Source organism: Ixodes scapularis, unplaced genomic scaffold (assembly GCF_016920785.2).
Source record: "Ixodes scapularis isolate PalLabHiFi unplaced genomic scaffold, ASM1692078v2 PGA_scaffold5__190_contigs__length_132052651, whole genome shotgun sequence".
In the NCBI taxonomy this organism is placed as follows: Eukaryota; Metazoa; Arthropoda; class Arachnida; order Ixodida; family Ixodidae; genus Ixodes; species Ixodes scapularis.
This window is the reverse complement of record NW_024609880.1, coordinates 38682137-38704150: the sequence shown is the minus strand read 5'-3', so window position 1 is coordinate 38704150 and position 22014 is coordinate 38682137. Positions and strand designations below refer to the sequence as shown.

The following is a 22014-nucleotide window of genomic DNA, read 5'->3' as shown; positions in this document are numbered from 1 at the left end:
GAAAAAGACGAGAAGCCGGCATATGACGCTGACGTGGAGTTGCAAGCAAAGTGTTGTCAGTTGGCGCTGAGTGAGTGTTTCTTTTTGTTGTGCGTTTGGGTCCTTAGAGTGATAGTCTTTCGGGTGCGCTCTTACGTTGAACATAATGGCAGCGAGTTCACCTGACGATTAACGCAGATAGACACGTGTTTTGTACATCGCTAAATAGTACCACCATGGAATATATAAAAACGCCTTTGCGATGTCCTTCGTCGCCAACGGGTTCAAACTCGTCACCGTCAACCCAAAGTTAATTTCGAACACAGCGAAAGCCAAGCACTTTCAAAGAACCGTGGCAACCTAAATAATAAAAAAATACTACCCTGCACCCTGGCCCATATATCTTGATCTCTCCCAAATACCCGTTAAAGCGATATTGAGGGGTACCTTTTTTTATGGAAAATATTGGGACAGACCTCACAGGCCTCTAAATTAACTATGACGAGCTCTTAAACCCCTTAGAAATTCCAGAAGGGTACGTCAAATCATTTCAGAAATCCTGGTGTGTTCCTTAGACAGATTTTTAATAGGGTAATATTATTATTATTTGCTGAGCATTTTAGGTCCGTCTGCAGGGATAGTACGCAGCGTTCTGCACTTGCGCTGCCTCACTTAGATGGGTTTGGTGACTTGTTAAGTTGCATTAATGTTGATGAGGAGTCCGTACGATCGTGTATTAAGAAAATGAGAGCAACATTATCAGTAGGGCTCGACGGCATTCCCTCTGCGATTCTCAAAACGTATCACGACATATTCACGCCGGTACTGTGCTCTATATTTAACAACTCGTTAAGGTTGGGAACCTTTCCTGAAACGTGGAAAGTCGCTGCTGTTGTTCCAGTCTTAAAGTCGGAAAAAAAAGGTGATATTTGTAACCATTGACCTATTTGTCTTCTCTCTCCATTTTCTAAGCTATTTGGAATGGTAGGTCATCAATTCCTGTCTTTCAAATTTCGAAACTTAGGAATTCCCAATCAGCATGGTTTTATGAGCGGCAGATCAACAACTACCAATCTTGTTAGCTTTATGTCTGCTGCATCTCGTGTAATATGTAACAGAGGTCAGTTAGACGTTGTCTACTTTGACTTAAGTAAGGCTTTTGACGTAGTCAATCACATTATTCTTTTATCCAAACTTTCCTCCTATGGAGTATGTGGCTCAGTACATGACTGGTTAAAAAGCTACTTGTCAGAGAGAGAGGCGTATGTCCGGGTTAACAACATGAACTCTTCGTTGTACAGGACTCGCTCTGGCGTTCCTCAGGGATCTGTTTTAGGACCCCTTCTGTTCACAATTTTCGCAAATGGCGTCTCTTTTGCCGTTTTAAATTCTTCATTCCTGCAATATGCTGACGATATAAAAATTTATCGAGAAATAGTTACTGAACGTGATTGTGCTAAGCTCCAGGAAGATGCATGTTCTTTCTACCGATGGTGCTCTGAAAATGACCTTTTCTTGAACCCGTCCAAAACCAAGGTCATGACGCTCTCTCGGAAAACTCACAATATCTCTTTTGCATATACTATTCAAGGAGAGACTGTCTCGAGTAAGTGTAATGAAAGATCTCGGAGTCATTGTTGAATCTGGGTTCCGTTTCTCTGATCACGTTGGTAGGCTGGTTAACTCGTCTTTGCGAATGTTGGGTGTTGCCTCTCGCTTAACCAGGGAGTTCAAAAACCCGACGGCTTTTATCACGTTATACTGCTCGCTATCCAGGTCACAGTTAGAATATGCCTCAGTTGTTTGGAATGGAATTTCTAAAAGTCACTCCTTGGAGATCGAGCGTGTGCAAAAAAAGTTTGTTTCTATTTTTAAACATCGCTACATAAAGGAGGATGTTCACTGTTTAACATATGAGTCTGCGTTAGAGCGTGTTGGTTTGTTTAGCTTGCACCGGCGTCGGCAGAACGCGGACTTACTATTTTTGTTTAAAACGCTGCATCGACTCATCAATTCTCCCAGCCTGTTATCTGAACTGTGCCTTAGGGTCCCACGTGTGCCTACTCGTCTTCTGTCATCTTTTTATGTTTCTAGAACGTTTAGTTCGGTAACCCAATTGTGAGAATGGCTCAGCGTTTAAATCATTACTCTGAAAAACTTGATATTTTCAACCCTTGCTACAGGACGTTTGTCCTTTCTATTAAAAACTTGCCCGTGCAGGATGAGCATTGCTCATCCTGCACGGGCAAGTTTTCGGCTCTGTTATATCTGAATGTCGTCATCTCCATGTCGTGTTTTCTGTTGGTGCACTTGTTGTCCTTCGGTCTTGTGTTCCGTCTCTACTGTTACTGCCTCGTTTTTATTTCATTGCACTAATTACTCGTGCACTGCCTAGTATTATGCTAAAAATGTATCTTATTTTCTGCGGAGATGTGTATAGTGTGTTTTTTTTGTTTTGTTTTTTATCCACCAGTGTACCAGCACCAAGACCCCAGGGTTGTTCCTGGGCACTGTATAATAAAGATTGATTGATTGATTGATTTATTGATTATTATTAATATTATGAACGCTCTTGAAGATATTTTACTTCTTATGTTAAAGAGCTTCTTGAATAAAGCATCTATTCTCGACGATGTAGAAAACACCTATAGTTAGGCCGCTTCACAATGAGAAATAAAATTTAAATTTTGAAAACTACAAAGCAATATCAATACTGCCGATACTGTCGCAGATATTGCAAACATTTTATTCGAGGCATGACATCATTCTTAGACGGGCAGAATATATATTTCCAGCCGCCAGTTTAGTTTTGTAGCAGGTGCCCCTATGTACGTCAGGAAGAATTTTCGAATTTGCTTCGTTCTGCTTTTGAACAAAACGTATATAGCTGTGCTTTTTTAAGACATAAAAAGCGCTTTTAATACGGTTAACTATCAGATTTTTTCTAAAACTTTACTCACTCTGTTTTCGAGGGCCGTTTTATAAAACTCTTATAAACTTTTTGTCAGGTCGAACTCAAATTGTAGTATTAGCCGACGAAACAAATTGTAGCACACAATTTATTTTGAAAGCTGGGGTGCTCCAAAGGCTCTATAACTTCCCGTCTACTTTTTAGCGTTTTTTTATGAATGACTTCGCGTAAATAGTTTGTACTGGCATGTTGCTCCAGTACGTAGGTGATACGGTTCTGCTTTCAATGAATATTGGTTAAAAAAGGCAATAGAAAACTTGCAGAGCCACGTAGAGGGTGTGGTGGAGCGGTATTTTGCAAACTGTATTGCGGTAAATACAACAAAAGAAACTCAATTGGTTTGCTCTAGAAATCTCATAAAGTAAACCGTCATGGACATTCCTGTTTGTTCCGGTGCCTTGTTTTTCTTTTGTTCTTTTATTGCACCTGCTCCTCTGTTTAAAATGTAGATCCTAATAAATACCTTGGTATGTTTTTTGACACCGACATGTGCCGGCAAATCCACTTAACCTATATCAGCAATAAGTTGAAAAGTGCGGCCTATTTAGCTTTCAATAATAAAAGCATTGTTCCTATTACAATTAAAAGTACAATGGATCAGGCTCTCGCGTACAGTATACTGAGATATGATATAACAACCTTCGCTTTTTGTACAATACACTGGCTGACAAGGGTAGATAGTTTACAGAAAAACATACTGAGAAGTGTTGAATAACATTTCTCCCCTGTCCTTTAATTAAATGTTTTCTACCCTTTTCGTCTTCCCTCTTTTCGCCTTCTGTTTGAGAAGATAGTAGTGATACGGAACCTTTGGAATCCAGAATTAAAAGAAAAAGACTATATTGCGCCAAAATTTCTCAGAAAAGGCAATCGCTTTATTGTCCTTAATCTTCAATCTGATATGGCGAGGCGAAAAGCTGTGTTTATCTTTCGAAAAGTTTCAATAATTTGCAGGATGAAATATATTCTCTTAATTGAAAAAGGAAGTTAAAAAAAAGATTGTAAGAGTGATTTGGCCAATTTGAGCAATTTGACCAACCGTTGTGGTCTTACGACTGAAAAAAAATATATAGCAAGTGCTTCTCTTTGTGTTTGTTTCACTGCCAAATATGTGTGCAGTACTGATGTTACCTTGTAACGTACCTTGTGTTTATCTATTACGTTTGGTAACTTTCAGTATTGGTAATCAATGAATTTCATTCATAGTGTGATTATTGTCGCTTCTACAAAATTTGCCGCGCCATGTCCTAGAAGTCTTTCCTAGACTTCGACGGGCCCGTTTCTTAGTATCACACTTTCTTTGACACTGAAGATTATTATTATTATTATTAATATTATTATTATTATCATTGTCATTATCATTATTATTATTATTATTATTATTAATAACAGAACGTCCGTTGTCTTCGAACAGGGACTGAGGATTTTTTTTCTAACGTCGCTTTTACTGCTCATTCTATTATAGTTCTCACTGAAACTTGGCTTCGTCCAGATACTTCTTCTGACTTTTCCCTCCAAATGTTACGGTATTTCGACGTGATCGCGAATTCTCTAATCAGAAAAAAAACGGGGGGAGGCGTTTTGATGGCAGTTGATGCGTCATTACCGTGCATAAGACGTCCTGACGTGGAGACATCGCCTGAGTCAGTGTGGATAGAACTGCAAAGTGTCAATGGTGAACGCATTCTACTTGCCACCCGACACCTTTCCTGATGAATTTAACCAGTGTCTTCTTGCTATTGAAAGTACAACAAGTGCCCTAGATAGATTTACATTTATTGTTCTTGGTGATTTCAATGTCCCCAATATAAATTTGGAAACAGCAACAGCGTCTTTTAATAATTAGTACCTTGCTCATAAATCTACGTTCTTACTTAACTTTGCATCATTTAAGAATTTAAAGCAACAGATTTGTATTCCCAATTGCCAGGAAAACATGTTTGATTTGTGTTTCTCAGATTTAGATGGTCTACGTATAACTGAGTGTGCCTCAAGTTTAGTTCCACCTGACAGATATCACCCTCCCTCTGGAGATCGTGGTAGCTCTTCGAGAGGGCATGAGGCGTCGTTTACGGAGCCATTTTAATGTGACTAGTCACAATTTTCCCGCTGGAGATTACGTTTGTTTATATGACATTTTTGCTGATTATGATTGGTCATCGATCATTCGATGCACTGACGTTGATGAACAGGTTCGTGTGTTCACATGCATAGTTCGAGAATGAATGCACCAGTTTATCTCGTTACGAAGAACCGCAGGTTCTTGGTTTCCCTTTAGGTTCTCACATGAATTACGCAGATTAATAAATAAGAAGTTGCACGCTCACAGAAAATTTAAAAATAATAGTCTCCCTGTATGGAAGTCAGAATTTAGGCGTCTAAGGTCTTCATGCAAGGAAGTTATGAGGCGCGATCATCAGACATACGTTAAATATGTTGAGTTGCCTTTAACTCAGAATCCCATAAAATTTTGGAATTATGTTCGGTCTCGATCTGAGACAGAATGTGGGAGGGAGACCACATTGCTGAACTCACAGAAAAGCTCGACCACAGATGTTTGCGAAATTTTTGCCCACCACTTTCAGTCCGTATTTAGGCATCAAGCGAACTCTCCCATTAACGCCGCGCCAGCTGCCTCTAGTAATGCAACCTGTATTGCGTTTTTTGATGAGGAGCCATTACATGAGTCTGTAAAGAAGACGAAGCTGTCTTTGTCCTCTGGCCATGACGGCATTCCGTCGGTCCTATTGAAGGCCTATAGTGCAATATTTATCCCTATTTTGGTACACATATTTAACAACTGCGTAAAAACTGAAGGATTTCCCGTCTTGTGGAAAACATCACTTGTTGTACCCGTACATAAGTCCGGTTCAAGAACAAGGGTCTCAAATTACAGGCATATTTCTCTTCTTTGTACATTTTCAAAACTCTTCGAAAAAGCTTTGCACAAAATGTTGTCGTTTAAGCTCAAACATTCTCTCATCCCTGGCCAGCATGGTTTTATGGCGGGTCGTTCAACCACATCTAACCTCACTTGTTTCATGTCAAGCGCTACTCAGGTCGTCTCTAATAGAGGCCAACTTGATGTAATTTACTTTGACTTCAGCAAAGCATTTGATCTTGTAAAACACGACATGCATCTAGCAAAGCAGTCAAAGCTTGATGTCCACTGTTCGTTACTTTTATTGCTCAAACGTTACTTGCGTGATAGAATGTGGTTTGTCGGCTCGGATGGTAATTCGTCTGCTGCTTATCAGGCTACGACGGGTGTACCTCAAGGTTCCATTCTCGGCCCCCTTCTGTTTTCAGTTTTTGTGAATGATGTTTCGGTTGTGATCCGTCACTCCTCCTTTCTACAATATGCAGATGACATTAAGATGTTTATAGAGGTACGAGACAAACTCGACTGTGTTTTACTACAAACTGGTGTATATCATCAGTATATGCCTTCGAAAACTGGTGCAATCAGAATGCCCTAAAACCAAATAGTTCTAAAACTAAGGTCATGCCCTACGCTCGAGATACACTTAATATTATACTCTCTTATGACATTCAGTCAGTTCTTTTGAAATCAAAGACCTTGGAGTTATATTTGATAGTACATTACGCTTTTCGAGTCATGTTGACCGCATTGTGAGATCAGCTTTACGCACGCTTGGTATTACGTGCCGCATTACTAAAGAGTTTAATAACCCTAGTACTTTTGTCACACTCTGAAGTGCTTTATGTCGACAACACGTCGAGTATGGCTCTGTTGTATGGAATGAAATCTGCGCCGCAAACTCGGCTAGGATCGAACGTGTTCAAAATAAGTTTTTATTTATCTACAGACAGCGTTTCTCGTCGTGCAATGCGTCTACCTCAAATGACAATCCAGCAGTTCCAGTCCAACATAGCTTGGCATTGCTCACCCTGCGGCGCAGGGGAGAACATGCCGATGTCCTATTTCTGTACAAACTTATTCATGGCATCACTGACTGCACATCATTGATCTCAAATGTACGTTTGAAAATTTCCGCAAAAAAATACATGGCAAAGTCCATCCTTCTACAATGCTCGTAAACTAATCTTCAGGACCCCCTGTCAAGAATTGGGCACACCTACAATTCCTCTTTTATGGACGTGATTTATATCTTTAACAATAACACACCGGAGTCCATCAGAGCGCTAAAGGTCCTCACCTAAATTTTGCTTACCATTTTTTGCACTTGATTAAGTTGCTCAGAACAAAATTTATACTCTCGTTTTCCTTTTCTTTCGTTATAGTGTTGGTATAATGTAGAGAGTTTATGTGACATATGTGATCTATTTAAAGTGGATTTATTGTTAACTGTTTGTTAGTCGTGTGTAATGTTTTGTTTTTCATGTTTCCTGAGTGCACCCGTACTAAGACCGCGAGGTTCTTCCTGGACACTTTAAAAAAACATTAATTGATTGAGTAATATTATTATTATTATTATTATTATTACTAATATTATTATAGTATAATTTTAGAATAGGAAATTTGGCGGTATGGTATAACAAATTTTTGACATAACTCTGGGTCTAGTACAAAAAATATATACAATTCTGAAAGACATTTTTAGAAGTCTTGTCTATGAACCAGCGTTGCAAACCAAAGAGGGAAAACTCACCGACTTAGGTTTGCCTTTCTTCACAGCTTTTTTGGTTCAGACTGTGGTCCTCAAGAATTTTTGGAGCGATATATATAAGGTACGCCATGTGGCTACTAGATCGCTTAGACACACAGAACGATTTAAGGAACCTTATGCCACAACAAAATAGTGGAAGAAGGTTCGGGACTTCTATGTACCAACGATTTTCAACAGCCTATCAGACAACGTTTATGGTGCGGACTCCCTGAAGAAATTAAAACAAGCACTCCAAGATCTCAGCAAACCATCTTGAATTTGTGTGTCTGTGTGTGTGCGTGACCCTGTGTGTGTTTTGCGTGAACGCTAAAAAAACGTGATTTTTTTCTTAATTCTTTAATCACCGTCAGTACCATAGCGTGGTGACAGTTGCTTGAGTCGGGAACTATAAATCAGGGGGACATTTTGTACTCATGAAGTGAAGGGTGCTGTGCCACAAGTCATCCAACTTGCTTTGACAGACCTGTATTTCTACCAAGTATGATACATGAAAAAAATAAACATTATTATTATTAATATTATGAATACAGTATATAGTGTACTGTACAGTATACATGTATACAGTACGTATATGTACATGTATACAAATTGAGTCAGTTAATCGTGTTAAATATTTGGGTGTTCATTTCGATTTTGATATGTCGTGGAACAAACATATGTCATACTTATGGAGCGAACTTATAGCAGTTGCTGTAAGGCTGCTGATGGCTCAAGCACTTGCTTACAGTATCATTCCGTAGGCGTAACAGTTTTTGGAAATTGTTCTGGTCGCTTGCAAACCAAAGTTGCTACCCTACTGAGAGGTATAATTACTAGCGTTGCATATAATACACCTTTGCCAACAACTAGGGATATTTTCAAAACTCTCCGATTGCAAAACCTCCGTTTACTTTATATTCAAACTGTTATGTTACGCAACTTTTGGAATAAGGATTTCAAAACACCATCACTTCCGTCTCGCTCATTGCGATGTACCCCTTGTTTCAAGGTGTCACGTTGTTGGACCCGTTTGGGTAAATACACGCGTGATTACTATGTTCTGAGTTCATTCAACGCTCTGCCGGACTTTATCCTGGACATCACCTCACTGAAGCATTGAAGAAGGAACTGAAATGTGATGATTGGATAATATCACTTAGCGCAAGCCTAGTGGCAGTGTAGGCATAGTGAATTTGCAGGGATGTTATTTTTTTCTCTAACCCCTTCTTCCCCAATAATTCTGTTGACATTCCTATGTCTTCTGTTTTCTTGTTTTTTATGTTTTTCTTTTACAATAATTTGCTTTTCTCATGCCATGTAATGTCATTTTGTAACTGTGTCTCATTTTGCTTTCTCGTTTTTTTTTATGTGTATTAGTTTGTTTATTCCCTCATTGTTTCTTTTTTTTTCTTTTTGTCACTGTCTGATGACATTTACGACTATTTCTTCTACTTTTCTTTTTCTTGTTATGTTTTCCCAGAGTCGTGTTTTGATTTCAGTGGTACAGTTCTGTTAAAAGTGTTTAGTTTTTATTTACTTTTTTTGCTAAAATTAGCGAGATTTCTTTGGTGACGTAGGTGCTGCGTGAGGGGCGAATGCTTGGAATGGAGAGGAGAAACCGCCTCACTACTCCAGACTTTCGTCTGCTTCCTTCTCTCCAGATCGCGCTCCGCTCTTGGCTTGTCGCTGATTATATTTAATTTCCATTGCTCTAATAGTTATGACGACATTTCTGTATACCTTTCTGTGCTAACAATGTTTTCCTCTGCTTCGTGTGTTTTTTTATATTTTTGCAATTTTGCCGATCTTATATTTTATTTTTTTAGGGCGTCATCGCACAAGCCTTTAGCTCGCCCTGATGTGCCCACACATATAACATTTCATTCCTGATGTGATTGGCAAATAAAATTATTATTACTATTATTATTATTAATATTGCCTTCACAGGGGTCTCACAACTCAAACAAATATAATGGTAAAAACGATTTGAATATTTCGTTTTTTCTTTTTTTTTAGCCTTATGTACCAAGCTCTTCGGGAGTTATGATATGTGCCATAGTAAATGCCAAGGCAGAGGAACTATCTAAATGCGATGCACCAAGAAACATGTCAAGCCTTATGTACCAAGCCCTTCGGGAGTTATGTACAAGATTCCACTCTCGCGCAACAGCTACTGCATTGGCCAGTCAGGGCAGTACCTGAACGACAGGCTCAGAGAATGCTCTATGCCTCGAAGAGTCACAGCTTGAGGATACCTTCCAATTCACTGTACAGTGTACGAGTGTGAATTACTCTTTAAAGGAACCAGAAATTTAGGTAGACGCAAAAACAAGACACCTCGGGAAATAATGGAGGCCTATTACACCATCACCGAGGAAAATAAACTGTGTGTGCCACGCGTCAGTGGCATAGTAAGAAAAAAAAGAGTTGGAATTTCTAAGGACGGAAATCAGTATTCCGATCGCACCACCGAGAACTGGGCGACCTGTTATCGTAGAAGCAGTGTGCCCTTATGCACGTGTGAAGGATTTCGTATTTTGTTCTCGTTTTCTTCTAGTGAACTATATAGTTATGGGTCAGCCCCCATCTTGTCGAGTATGTTTCTTCGCCTTGTCCTCGCGGGAGTTGTTTTCCCCTAATCATCTATGTACTATATGATCATACACATTATGATGATAAAGAAAATCCTAAAATTATGTTGTTTTAGAGATATAAGTCGCAATTTTAAAATTTTCAAAACAATATGCCTTATCTCATATCTCACGTTACACAAAACACATGCCAAATACCGTCTATAGAGTTAGCCACGCCCATTTAAAAATATTATCTTTAAGTGAAAAAAAAATACGAAATAAATGTGAAACATAAAAATGTCGCAATGTGCCATCTCAATGAAAAACTATAGCAGGCACTATGTCCATACATCATTCACTCATTCATTCGCTGATTCATTCGTTTATTTTTGTGCTCAAGAACAGCAGGTTGCCTGAGTAATGATGCACAGTCAATAACAACAAAACTGCTAATACAGAAAAACGAGAACAACAACAACAAAAAAATTCCATAATAAAAACTGAACATTCCCTCCCCAAAAGAAGAAAATGAAAATAATTTACACAAAAAGTACTTCAAATTGGCTTTATGTAACTCATTGAGAAAATTGCTTATAATATATCATTACGTTATTTCATATCGCAATATGGGATACGGATCGTTCGTGCGCGTATGTTTTCTTTGTTAGATATAGTAATAATGTAATATTATTAGCTTCATTTGCCATATACAATTATATTAGTATTTCGTATTTTTATTTTTGTGGTATTCGAACTTTAGTATTTTAGTGCACCACAGCGGAGACTGAAAAGCTGTTTGTGGGCACAAATAATTAAGAGCTATTATTATTAGTTATTTTATTATACCTATATGAAATGCACGGGAACATGGTCCGCCTCTCTTTCTGGTGCCCTCTTTCCCACCCTAGGTCCTCCAAAGTGAATAAAACTTAATTAAAATTTAGGTAAATGTACCCGCGAAGTACTACGACGTAAGAGTTCATTTAATTCGAACCATAAGATGCCATGCTTTTGTTTTTATCGTTTAAAGAGGAGCGGTGGTATTCATTCCACGCAAATTGCAGCTCCTTTGTTAATTTGTTCCGGGACTGTATAAATATTGCCTAGTCAACGAGCGCCCGAGTATTCACAAAGCATCAGTGTAGCTTGTGTCTAATTTTAATTTTTTTACTCAACTGAAGCATGTTCCACGGCTTACGTATTTTTCGGCTGCAAGATAGCGTGCAGAATCTTAGCGCAAGGTAGCGCTACATTAAGAGCACGCAAACGCTATATTTAGCGCTTGCGTTAGCGCACGCTCAAGCAAGTTTTAGAATATCTTTTTTTGCCACGACACAAAAACCCAAGCAACTCGCGCCACCAATACACTGTATCAATTTTTGATTTGGGTCCAGAATAACATCTTTTTATTTATTTCAGTATTACGCGCGAAATACATGCGCGTCAAAACTGTCCAATCCGACGTACGAACTGCCCAGAACGACGTTCGGAGTGGAGGGTTTTCGACGCTCTCCGGTGCTACGAAAACCCTCGCCCCCGAACGTCGTTTCGGCAGTTCGTAGGTCGGATAAGAAAGTTTTGACGCGCATGCGCTTCGCGCTTTAGACTGCGACGCGAGCGGTTGACCGGTCGTGTTCGCTTGCTTCGTGTCGACAAAGGTCTCGTCTACTAACGTTCGTACACCTCACGTTCGACGAGAAACATTCATGCGTCGCAAGAAGCAAGTTGACGGCGACGCCGGAGATCGTTCGTTGCCCACCTTGCCAGATCCTTCAAACCGTTTGTGACGTGCACCTACGGCTGGAGTACAATTTCCTCCAACATAGAAAATCGCAATAGCGAAGATGCCGCCGGCTTCGAGCTCACTACGACCGCCAAAGCTTCCAATGCCGCCGCAGCCGCAGTATTGGCAGCAATTATATTCTAACTGTACTCGATTTGGCTTGAGCCAACATTTCGCGCATCATGATTCCTTTTTGGAGGAACGCGTATACCCTTTGCGTACGGACGCAATTAAAAAAAAAATAGTGTACGATAAAATAGCGTACGAAGTGGGTTAGCGTTTGGCACATACGGAGTGGCAGCGATGCTATTCTTTGCGTACGTAAAACCGTTTAAGTACTTTATTCCAAAACTCCACTGTGTGTACGCACTTTCGCAAGGAAGTGGTCAGAATATAATGTATTTAAGATATTAATAAACGTATTTTAAGCATCATTCGTGTCACTGGATGCAGCTATTTGACTCTATGCCGATAATACTTTATGTAGAATCAATTTACCAAAATAGAAACAAACGTTCAGTCGTGGGAGGTCAGTGATAAACTTTCGTACTCTTTTTGGTCGGAACAAAGCGAATGCAAGAATGCAGCATAGTGATTCACTGAAAGCTACTTTGCTCATGCCGGATTGCTCCCGACTGAGATAAAAGATGGACAGAATAACGGCTTAGCCTGGGATGAATGAAAACTCCCAACAAGGATGCAAACGTAATGGCGTCGGTATTGCTGTATTTGCCTTTCTCGTTCCTTTATTTCCTTGCGTTTTGTTTCTTCTGTCGGTTACTGGGTTTTCTGGCTTATCAATAGTAGGGAGCGTTTGTCATCATGCCGCACGTGGATTGAAAAGCGGGTTAGCTTCTGTTTGAACTAAATTCGTTTTTTTTTTCTTCTAAGCTTGAGTTGTCGTTCCTTAGTGACGTATTCTGTCAGAGACGCATATAATATTGCATAACTTTTTAACATTGATTGCTGTGCCCCTTCCTCAAACTGAGACTTAAGGTACGTTTTCGTAAATTAAACTGCTTAATTTAAACAATGATCACGTTTATTTAATTTTATTGCAGTTTGCTGCATTAGGGGCCTCTTCTGGAAGGCATTACATAAGAAAGATGCTAAATTAAATATTTCTATGATTATAAGAAAAAACACTGCAAACAAGAACGAAAACGAAAAGGTCAAAAAACATTTTATTAACGTTATTTAACCAATCTAGAAATCTCGCCAGAAAACACATTAATTACTACTAGTTAAAGAACTTGAGGGCAGGCAATTCTAATTTGATATACGCTTAATGGAAAGGGTGAGCATTTAAACGTGCTGGTTTTGCGAAAGTTTGATTGCACTTTGTAGGGGTAATCGAAGCGGATGGAAATATGGAGGGTTGGAGAAATAAAAGTTCGGAGAGACTACGGGTAATAATCCAATCTGTGCATGAACGAGAGCCGGTCTATTTTCTTTGTTTTTTTTTAAGTGTTGAGAATTTGTAGGGTTACGGATTGTTTTAAAGAACAGATCCTACTCCAGGAGTAGTTACATTTAATAAAGCGAGTCGCGCGTTTTTGAACATTTCCCAATTGGTTAATCAAATAGCTTTGATGAGAGTTCGATATCATTCAAGCATGCTTCAGCATAACTTGGCAATGGCGAAGGATACGTTCCCATTCACCTCATAGGAACTTCGGAGAAATGCACGTAAGAAAATTTCAAAACGGCAGTGAGGGGTGGCTTAGCACAATCCTAAGATTTCACTTGTTCTCTTGGCTGGTTGTGTTTGTCGTTTTCAGCGTTCTGCTAAAACATTGTAAACGTTGCAATACCTGTGATGAAGTAGTTGGCGAGTCATACGTCTTATCCAGAGGCTGTTTTTTTTTTGTCCTCATATTTTTCTGTAGGTGAAGGTGATATGTAAGGCAGTAAGTACTGGCACCAAAGTCAATCGGCAGGCCAGGTGGTTACACATTATAAAAAAACTGCCAAAAATTGTCTTCTTCTACTAGTTCTTGAATTTGGCCGCTGTTTTCTTAAATATTTTCATTTAAATACAAATGAGACCTTGACGTTTAAATTTTGGACGCTCAATAGGGAGGAATATGAACATTTAGATATATGGTACTTGTATATCATTTTATTATTCACAATGGCATGGTGTCGTTTTTCGTTTCCAGATAACAGTTGTATTTCTTCTCGACAATTATATTTCCAAGAATTGAATGCCATAGCAAGAGATACTAGAGAAACCATTTCTTTTCAAAACTTTTCGGGCGATAATTTGCGATCGCGCTTTGCGGTGAGAGGTTCATAGAGCCATCGTAATGATGGTGAGCTCATCGCTATTATTTGATATATTTTGGTATGTTGATTACATGTTTGAATGCAACGACTTTTACATGCAACAGGTATTGCTTTTCAGTGTTTGTTTGAATCTCTTGTGTTAAGGATATCATCTCACATGAGGTGAGATGATATCCTGACAGGATATAATCTCTCATCATTTGCAGTGGTTGTATCAATCAAATATATATCAGTCAAAACACTAGCATTTTACAGCTAATTTTTTCCTCGGGCTATTAGCACCTGGAACTGTTTTGCAGACGAAATAGTAGTAATTCCAGACACATCCAATTTTCGCAGTTTAGTCACCTTACACCTCTCCTAACTACTACTGTCCTACTAGCTTGTCACGGAACGAAATTTGTATTAATATTGTATATATTTTTGTTTTATATTGTTTTTGTTTTTCATCGTTATATATTATTCTTGCCCACGCGCTTTTTTATATCTAATGTCCCATCGCACCTTAAAGAAGAAATAAATGAATGTCACCGTCAACCTTACTTACTGAGTTGCGGACATGATGTATCAAAGAGCGGAGTCTAGGACTGAAATGAGAACGGCTGCAGCACATTCTTGCTAACGCACTATGAAATATAAGACATTTCGTAAATCTTAGCGGCAGCCTTTTCTACAGTATTTGAAAGATTAATAACCCTAATTTATTTTGTATAGGGCACCCTTCCATTGCAATCATCTAGTGTCATATGAGGTTCGAGTAGGTTTGAGTGTATGTACTACAAAAATTAAGGAGGCTTGTTCCAAAGGAAGACGACCCAACGCATCGCATTCTATCAAAATCTATGTATAATATGTTTTCGTTAAACTATTAAGGACTAATCTAAAAACTGCTGTACTGCAGCGAGTGGATCATAAATAAGAGCATTCGTTACTGAAAAGCCTAACTACCACGTCAAAATAAACTTAAACATCTTAGGTAATTCATACTCATTCAAAAATAAAAGACCAGGTTTTGGACGGTCTGCTATTTACACCAGCAGGTTTATTTTTCAGATACCTAAAACTGGAAGTGTAGCGTGAAGATAATTCAATGAAATGTTGAACACAGGGACCCTTCTCAACGTCTTTGTTGTTGCGGTTACTGATTGCAGCCCCACCTGCCGACCATCAAGCTCATTTCCAAGGTGTGCTACACAGTGTCCCTGGTGACGCTCCTAGCCGCCTTTCTCATCCTGGCTTCCATCAAGTAAGACCGTCTAACTTCAACGCTAACCTTCATTTGAGGTAGCACTACAATATTTTTTGTTGAAGTAGTATTTCTTAACACAAGTAAAATAAATCAAATGCATCGTTTCTCGTCATTTCTATTAGTGAGGACCTTTGCATGACTTGTCACAACGTATGGCATGGAATTGGTGATATTTCAAAAAAGCAATTTTTATAAGCCACCAATGTATTGAATAATATGCATTTAATATTTGCGACCATGTAATATTATTCGTTACGAAGTACACTTTGCAAAACTCTGATGCTGTTTTGTATTCTGAAAGTAATAATACAACTATGTGCTTTAGTTACAAATTATAAATAATCTGATTCATAATTATTTGTATGAGTTATTTTCTGCACTCTGATATGACCTTATCTCGTTGATATTCACGCTGTAAAAATCTCATCACATTGTCAAAAGTTCATGTATTTGTTATCGCCAAGTTCATAGCATGGCTTTACTACCTCTCACTGTACGTTTCATTATGTGATCGAATTTTCTCTTCTCATATACCTGAATATTCTGAATCTTCAAAGAGTGACCGGTAAGCAGCGGCACGTGTAGTGCATTTGTGCAGGCGAATATATTGTCAGTGCTTCTTTATAAACTTTTTTTCTCGCATTTCAATGACACGCCTGTTTTTTTTTTTTTTTTGTTTTTTTTTGTAAGTCAAATATTTTGGGTAGAGTATTTTCCCCATGTGTTTCAGGAGGCTCCGCTGTCCCCGGAACAGCCTACACATGCATTTGTTCATTTCCTTCATCCTGAGGGCGCTGGCATTCCTGCTTAAGGATGCGCTCTTTGTCGACGGCGTCGGACTTTCGACTAACGTGGACTTCAACGAAGAGGTGAGCGACAAAATATATGGATCCTTGAACGCGTAACAACTCGCATTGTTTTTCGTAGCTCCTCATCAGCTCAGTAGCACACGACAAGTCAGGAACGCAATTGTCGAAGACTTACAAAAGAAACTAAAACATTTCTCTTGTTTGTGCCAAAGGACATGAGATGCGAAAGTCATTTGGGATTTTTTACACCTCTTCAGATATCCGCCGTTTGGAGCTCTCGGTCTGCATCAGTGTGCCGATTTTTCAGCGCCAATTATTGGCAAATTTAATTTGTACACATTTATACACCGATTCTGGTTTTATTATCAAATGTAGCGGAAAATACTGCGCACTATGTTTAACAGAACATTAAATTAATGTATAGGCTAGCTTAGGTAACCATTCTACATAACGCGGATACTTTAGCGAAAGAATCAAATATGTGTCTGAGTACACACAAAATCAAGATTTCCTTCTAAATTTAGATATCAAGCCTCGACCGATAGACGAATTTGATTTCATGCTTTCTGTGGCTTTAGAAATGCGAACGCATTGATAATAACGACCAAGGAACGAATTTCTCTTGAAATGTAAAACGTTAGGTGGTGTTAATGGAATATACTTCAATCGAGGTTTAAGCTGTGTAGATACTTCATTTAACGGTTTATAAACTAAGTCCTCGATATAGTCACTTTAAAGATACGCACTCTTCTTAGTACATAGAGGTATCTGTTTCATAAGAGTCTGGGTTAAGGTAGTCACTTGTTGAATTGTTGATGACTGTGTGTCCCCGTTCAGACTATAACTGCTCGTGTCCTTTTCTATAAATCTCTCGATTGCGCGCTGAATGCAATATTGTTGTACAGATATTTGTGGTTATAAAATTCAGTCATGACGACGAATGAAATTACCGGAGTAAAAATCAAGCTGTTTTCAATGGTAGAAAAAAGTGGCAATTCTTCCGTTTTAAAACTTAAAATAATCTCTTGTATCCACATAAAGTATTCGTGTTTCTTGCCTGGAAGTGTTCAATTTCATACAGTAAATATTTCGCTATCCTACGCTATAATCGATTCAATAATCCGGTTTTGGAACGCTTAGTTCTTATGTCCCACGGCTGCAACCACCAAGAAAGCTTCTTTTCTCCAAATTCCCCACGGAGGATCGATAAACACGCATCCGCTTCGCCTGCACCGCCATCCTTTTACTCGGCTGATTTTTTTTTACCTCTTGTACAATTTATTCACTAAGATTTTCTCTCTTAGCAGTTTCTTTTTGGTTTCTGCCACCATTTTTCTATTTCGAGACCAGCCGTCGTTGCAACAAACCCAGAGATTGTGCACCTGTTCTGAGAGTACTAAACATTCGATCCCTCTCTTGCTGTATCTCTTGTCCTATTTGCTTTCTTGTTCTGATCTTGCACGATCTAAAGCTGGAGCTTCTTATAACTTTCAAGCATCACTGATCAAATATTTAGATCCTTTCCGGCAGATGCATGTCCGTTGCTGGCTCTGAACTGCACCTAGCCTCTGCATTTGTCCAAGGTAGCTGCTCCCCCACGCTTCATCCGCGCTCCTGAAGTAGGCTTGCCCACACTAGGTGTTGTGCAGAGGTGAAGCACGCTTCCCAGGAGGCGGTCGTCCAGGTGCGGTTGGATCGATCTGTATCTTCGCTCTATTTCGACGTGGCTTTGAACTTTAGGGCGAAGCCTTCTCGTGTTTTCGAGGCATGTGCCTCCAGTGCACGGGTATGTGCAAATTGGTTTTAAAGTAAACCTGAAAGTTCCGCGTTATGAACTATTAAAAATGGGTGCCAGCTTTCCTATTTTTCTGTTCTAGCAATACTCTGCCTCTTTGCTATTACTAGAGCATTGCACGACAGTGTTGCCAACTTAGCTGCTTTCCCACCAATCTTAGCCGTTTTCGATGCTCCTCGAGCGAGTTAAAATTCATTATAGCTGCTTGCTGGACATTTCGACTTCTTTCAGTATTATCTAGCGATCTTTCAAGCTTTTTAAATGTTCTTGCTAAGATATTACACGTATTCGAAGCAACTATTTCTGGTTCCTTAACTAAATTAGCAAGCTCAGAGCACAAAAGTAATTGATTCACAAAAATGATGTTGATATTAACAGAATGGGAGCCCACATATATGTAACGATATTTTTAGAAGCTTCAAAAACACAAACACTTCTTTTGAAAACGTCCGTGCTGTTGTAACTACGTAGATAGGACAACAAACGCGATATATGAAGAAAGGAGACTTATACATAACATTTTTTAGAAAAACACAAACGCACACAAGAGCGGAACACAAACAATATTGCAGACAGCATGTTTATTCGCGTTACCGCAAAAAGATTGTGTTAGTTGAGTAATCATTGCAATTTAGGGAAACAAATTGACGTGAGCTATTTGCCGAACTCGTGGACGTACTTTGAGATATGTACAGAACTTGTTTTATGGAACCTCCTCCGTGGTATTGATCTTTTTGCCGCATTTGAAGCGCAAATGACAGGGCTCGAAGCCTCTGTAGCTTTTTTTCCTCAAAAAAGGTATTGAGCATCCCTTATAGCTTTCGATGCTTTGAGGCACAGGGCCCAATATTTGTTCATTTACATTATGAATACAAGCTATCTGTATTAGTGTATTTACTTTAGAAGTGTAAAAAAAAGTATTTAATTTGATTTTCTTTTGGATTCACGTCTTTAACGCAAAAATATTTTACCCCTTCCTTCTCCTCTGTTTATCACACGCAAGCACGGGCAGCCGGACAAGGTGCTAGCTGGATGCGCCGCTACTTTCACATTGCATCGCAAAAGGAACAAACGGTGTGAAGAAGAGATTAGTGAACAAAAGCAGGGTAGTAGTAAAGTGAAGCATTCATTTGGTGGGATTCCAACCACTTTAGGCTGCTTAAAAACCGCGTGCGCTGCCCGCTCCTCTACGCACGTGCCATTATTTACACTGAAATGAAGAGAGGAAAAAAAAGGCGGCGGCATGATGATTCCTACCATGCTTACCGCCGGGCCAAGGAGACGCCAGATGAGAGTTTACGATGCATTGTCCAGCCGAATGTACTGTTTATAGGTAAGATCCCCAATGGTATCGCGTTTCAAAATAATCTGCAGCAAAGCACCACTGAAACACGGCCCTGTTTGTTACGTTACTTTCTGTATTCCAGCGCATTACACAGCCTTGACACGAGTGCTGCCTCAGTGTTCATATAGTACTCTTGTCCTGGCTGACTGATTGCAAGTCCCACCAAAACGGAACCTAAACGAGGATTATAAAATTAAGCAGCTTACCTTCCTCGCAAAAAGGAGGGGTTCAGCATCTGTCTGGAAGGGAACCGCAATTGTATATTTTATCTTAGTGTTGTTGTGTTTCAGAACGTGGACTGCAAGGTGTTCACGAGCTTCTGGCACTACGTGCTGATGGCCAATTACTGCTGGATCCTCATGGAGGGACTGTACCTGCACAGTCTCGTCTTCCTCGCCTTTTTCACGGACAGTTCGGGGATTTTACGATACGTGGCACTCGGCTGGGGTAAGCTTTATTTTCAGAAGCTGATATTGCGAGAGTTTGTATCTGATTCTCAATGCTGTTTCTGAGGTTGTTACTCACACCCTCGAACGTTTTCTTCTTTTTTATAAATGTGAAGGTGCGGCCTGGAGATGATTGTGAACCTTGGAGTGTTCGCGTGCTCTGAATGGCTGGTATCGCTTTTACGCAATGTAAATTCGATATGAATTTATTGTTTTAGGGGTTGGCATATTTAAGTGTCATACGCTGTGATAAGGAAATCACTATAATTTCAAACATGTGTTTCAGAATATTCAATCATAAATTTAACATGTGCATTCAAGGAGCGTTCTACTTTTTAGATAAAGAGAGGCGCGCCATAACATTCACTATAAAAGGGCGTTAGTCACTGTAGAAAGCACCAGATCCAACAAAAAATCCTTAATGATTTGCGAAAAAAAATGAAAGCTGTTTACAAATTTCTATAATGCGAAATTAGAGCGCAGCTCTTGAGGAGGAAAGGGGAGGGTATGGAGGGTGGTATGCCCCTCCTCCTCGTTCGTACCCTCCCCTCCTCATTTTCTTCTCCCCTTCTCCTCCTGCCCTCCTACTCTTTTCCGCTGCTCCGCCTCCTCTCCTTTTCTCCTCTTCTCCTCCCCTCCTCCTACTTCTTCCGTCCTCGTTTCGTCCTCCTCCCCTCATATGTTTTCTCCTCCTCCTCCGCATTGCCTCATCCACGTGCTCCGAAGCTTCCTCTCCTCCTCCTGCGTACCCTCCCCTCTTCCTCCTCCATGTCCATTCCTCGCACACCTTTCCCTCTAAATTAAGCTGACAAATTGAGGACACGGGAACTCAATATCAATTCAGTTTCCTCGCTAACTTTAGCAGGAAACTGATGGCACATGACTTCTTGTCACGTCATATATAAACAAATTCACTTCCTCTGCTAGCTTTAGCTGGAAAACTGACGTCACGTGACCTCAAAAACAATTCTATTCTCCGCTAAATTTAGCGGGGAAACTGAATGCACAAGGTTGCATCAGCTGACGTCCCAGACGTACAGACCCATTCAGCTTCTTCGCTTAATTTAGCGGAAAATTGAGTTAGTGTATAGGTCTGTGACTTCCCATAAATCACCGCGCGGTTACGCCGATACCGACGGCGACGGCGACGGCGACGCTGACGCTGTTGCACAAAGAAACAGGTGCCTAAGAGCTGCGTTCTCAAAATGTATTTACTCGGATGCTAAAACTGAAATAATTTTGTCTTACAGTATTTGCAGTAAAAATTCGTGTTGGTATATCCTGTGTTAATATTGCAGCACGCAACGAACAATATAATTGGGACAACTTAAAACACGCGTACATTTATCTGGAGCCTGCACAAAACTAGTCAGAACATTTTATGAACGTCTGACCTCTTGCCCGTGTAACGCGTCGGGACTGCAGGAGCTGTTTCACCCAAAGCGTTCCGAAGGATATAGTGGGACACCTCATAGTCTGCGTTGAGAATCTTTGACGGGGCACTCCTAACTCAGAATGCTCAGGCTTTTTCCATGCACTGTTTCACCTCCAGATTCTTAAAAAAATATATGAAAGCATATCAGGTAAATCCTTTTAAGACATATTGAATTAAACAAATTAGAGTATCATATTTGAAAATCAAATCATGATTTTTTTTTAAAATTTCCATAGATATTTTTATTCAGTGTTTCTATATAACTTATTACGCCTCTGCAAGAAGAAAAAATGCATGATTGGATATTTAAATATGGAGAAGCATATTTATAAATTAACTCATGCAATTTGTTTTAATTTCCTTAAATTGTTAGTTTTATTATAAGTGTTTTTAAAAGTTATTATGCCTCCGTAAAAACCGCTACAGAAGTATCGTTAAATACTTGGTGTGTGTGGCTCGCACAGTAGCTAAACTATATTTCGCAAAAGGTCAGAGCGCAGTCCAAGACTTGAAAACATAAAAGCGCGAACAAGCGTTATAAAAACGGATAATCATGGCGTAATCACTGAAGTTGGTTGGTTCAGCCAATGATTGCCCGAGAACGGAGAGGTTACAATCACCGAGACATTTCGCTCATCGCGTTAATTGATTAGCTCCATAGGCCCGAAGCGTTCGTTGTTCTCGAACCTATTGTGAAACAAAGCAGGAA

General features: G+C 39.6%; 1 protein-coding gene across 2 annotated transcripts in view; it reads left to right on the top strand.

Moving 5' to 3' along the window:
* LOC115321878 (parathyroid hormone/parathyroid hormone-related peptide receptor) overlaps window positions 1–22014 on the top strand; it is a 287428-nt gene that overhangs the window by 180703 nt on the left and 84711 nt on the right. For both annotated transcript variants that reach the window (XM_040500603.2, XM_040209763.3), the window contains exons 4-6: window positions 15378–15472; window positions 16206–16344; window positions 19715–19871. In XM_040500603.2, coding sequence (XP_040356537.2) covers window positions 15378–15472; window positions 16206–16344; window positions 19715–19871 — 391 coding nt within the window. The remainder of the gene's footprint in view (window positions 1–15377; window positions 15473–16205; window positions 16345–19714; window positions 19872–22014) is intronic.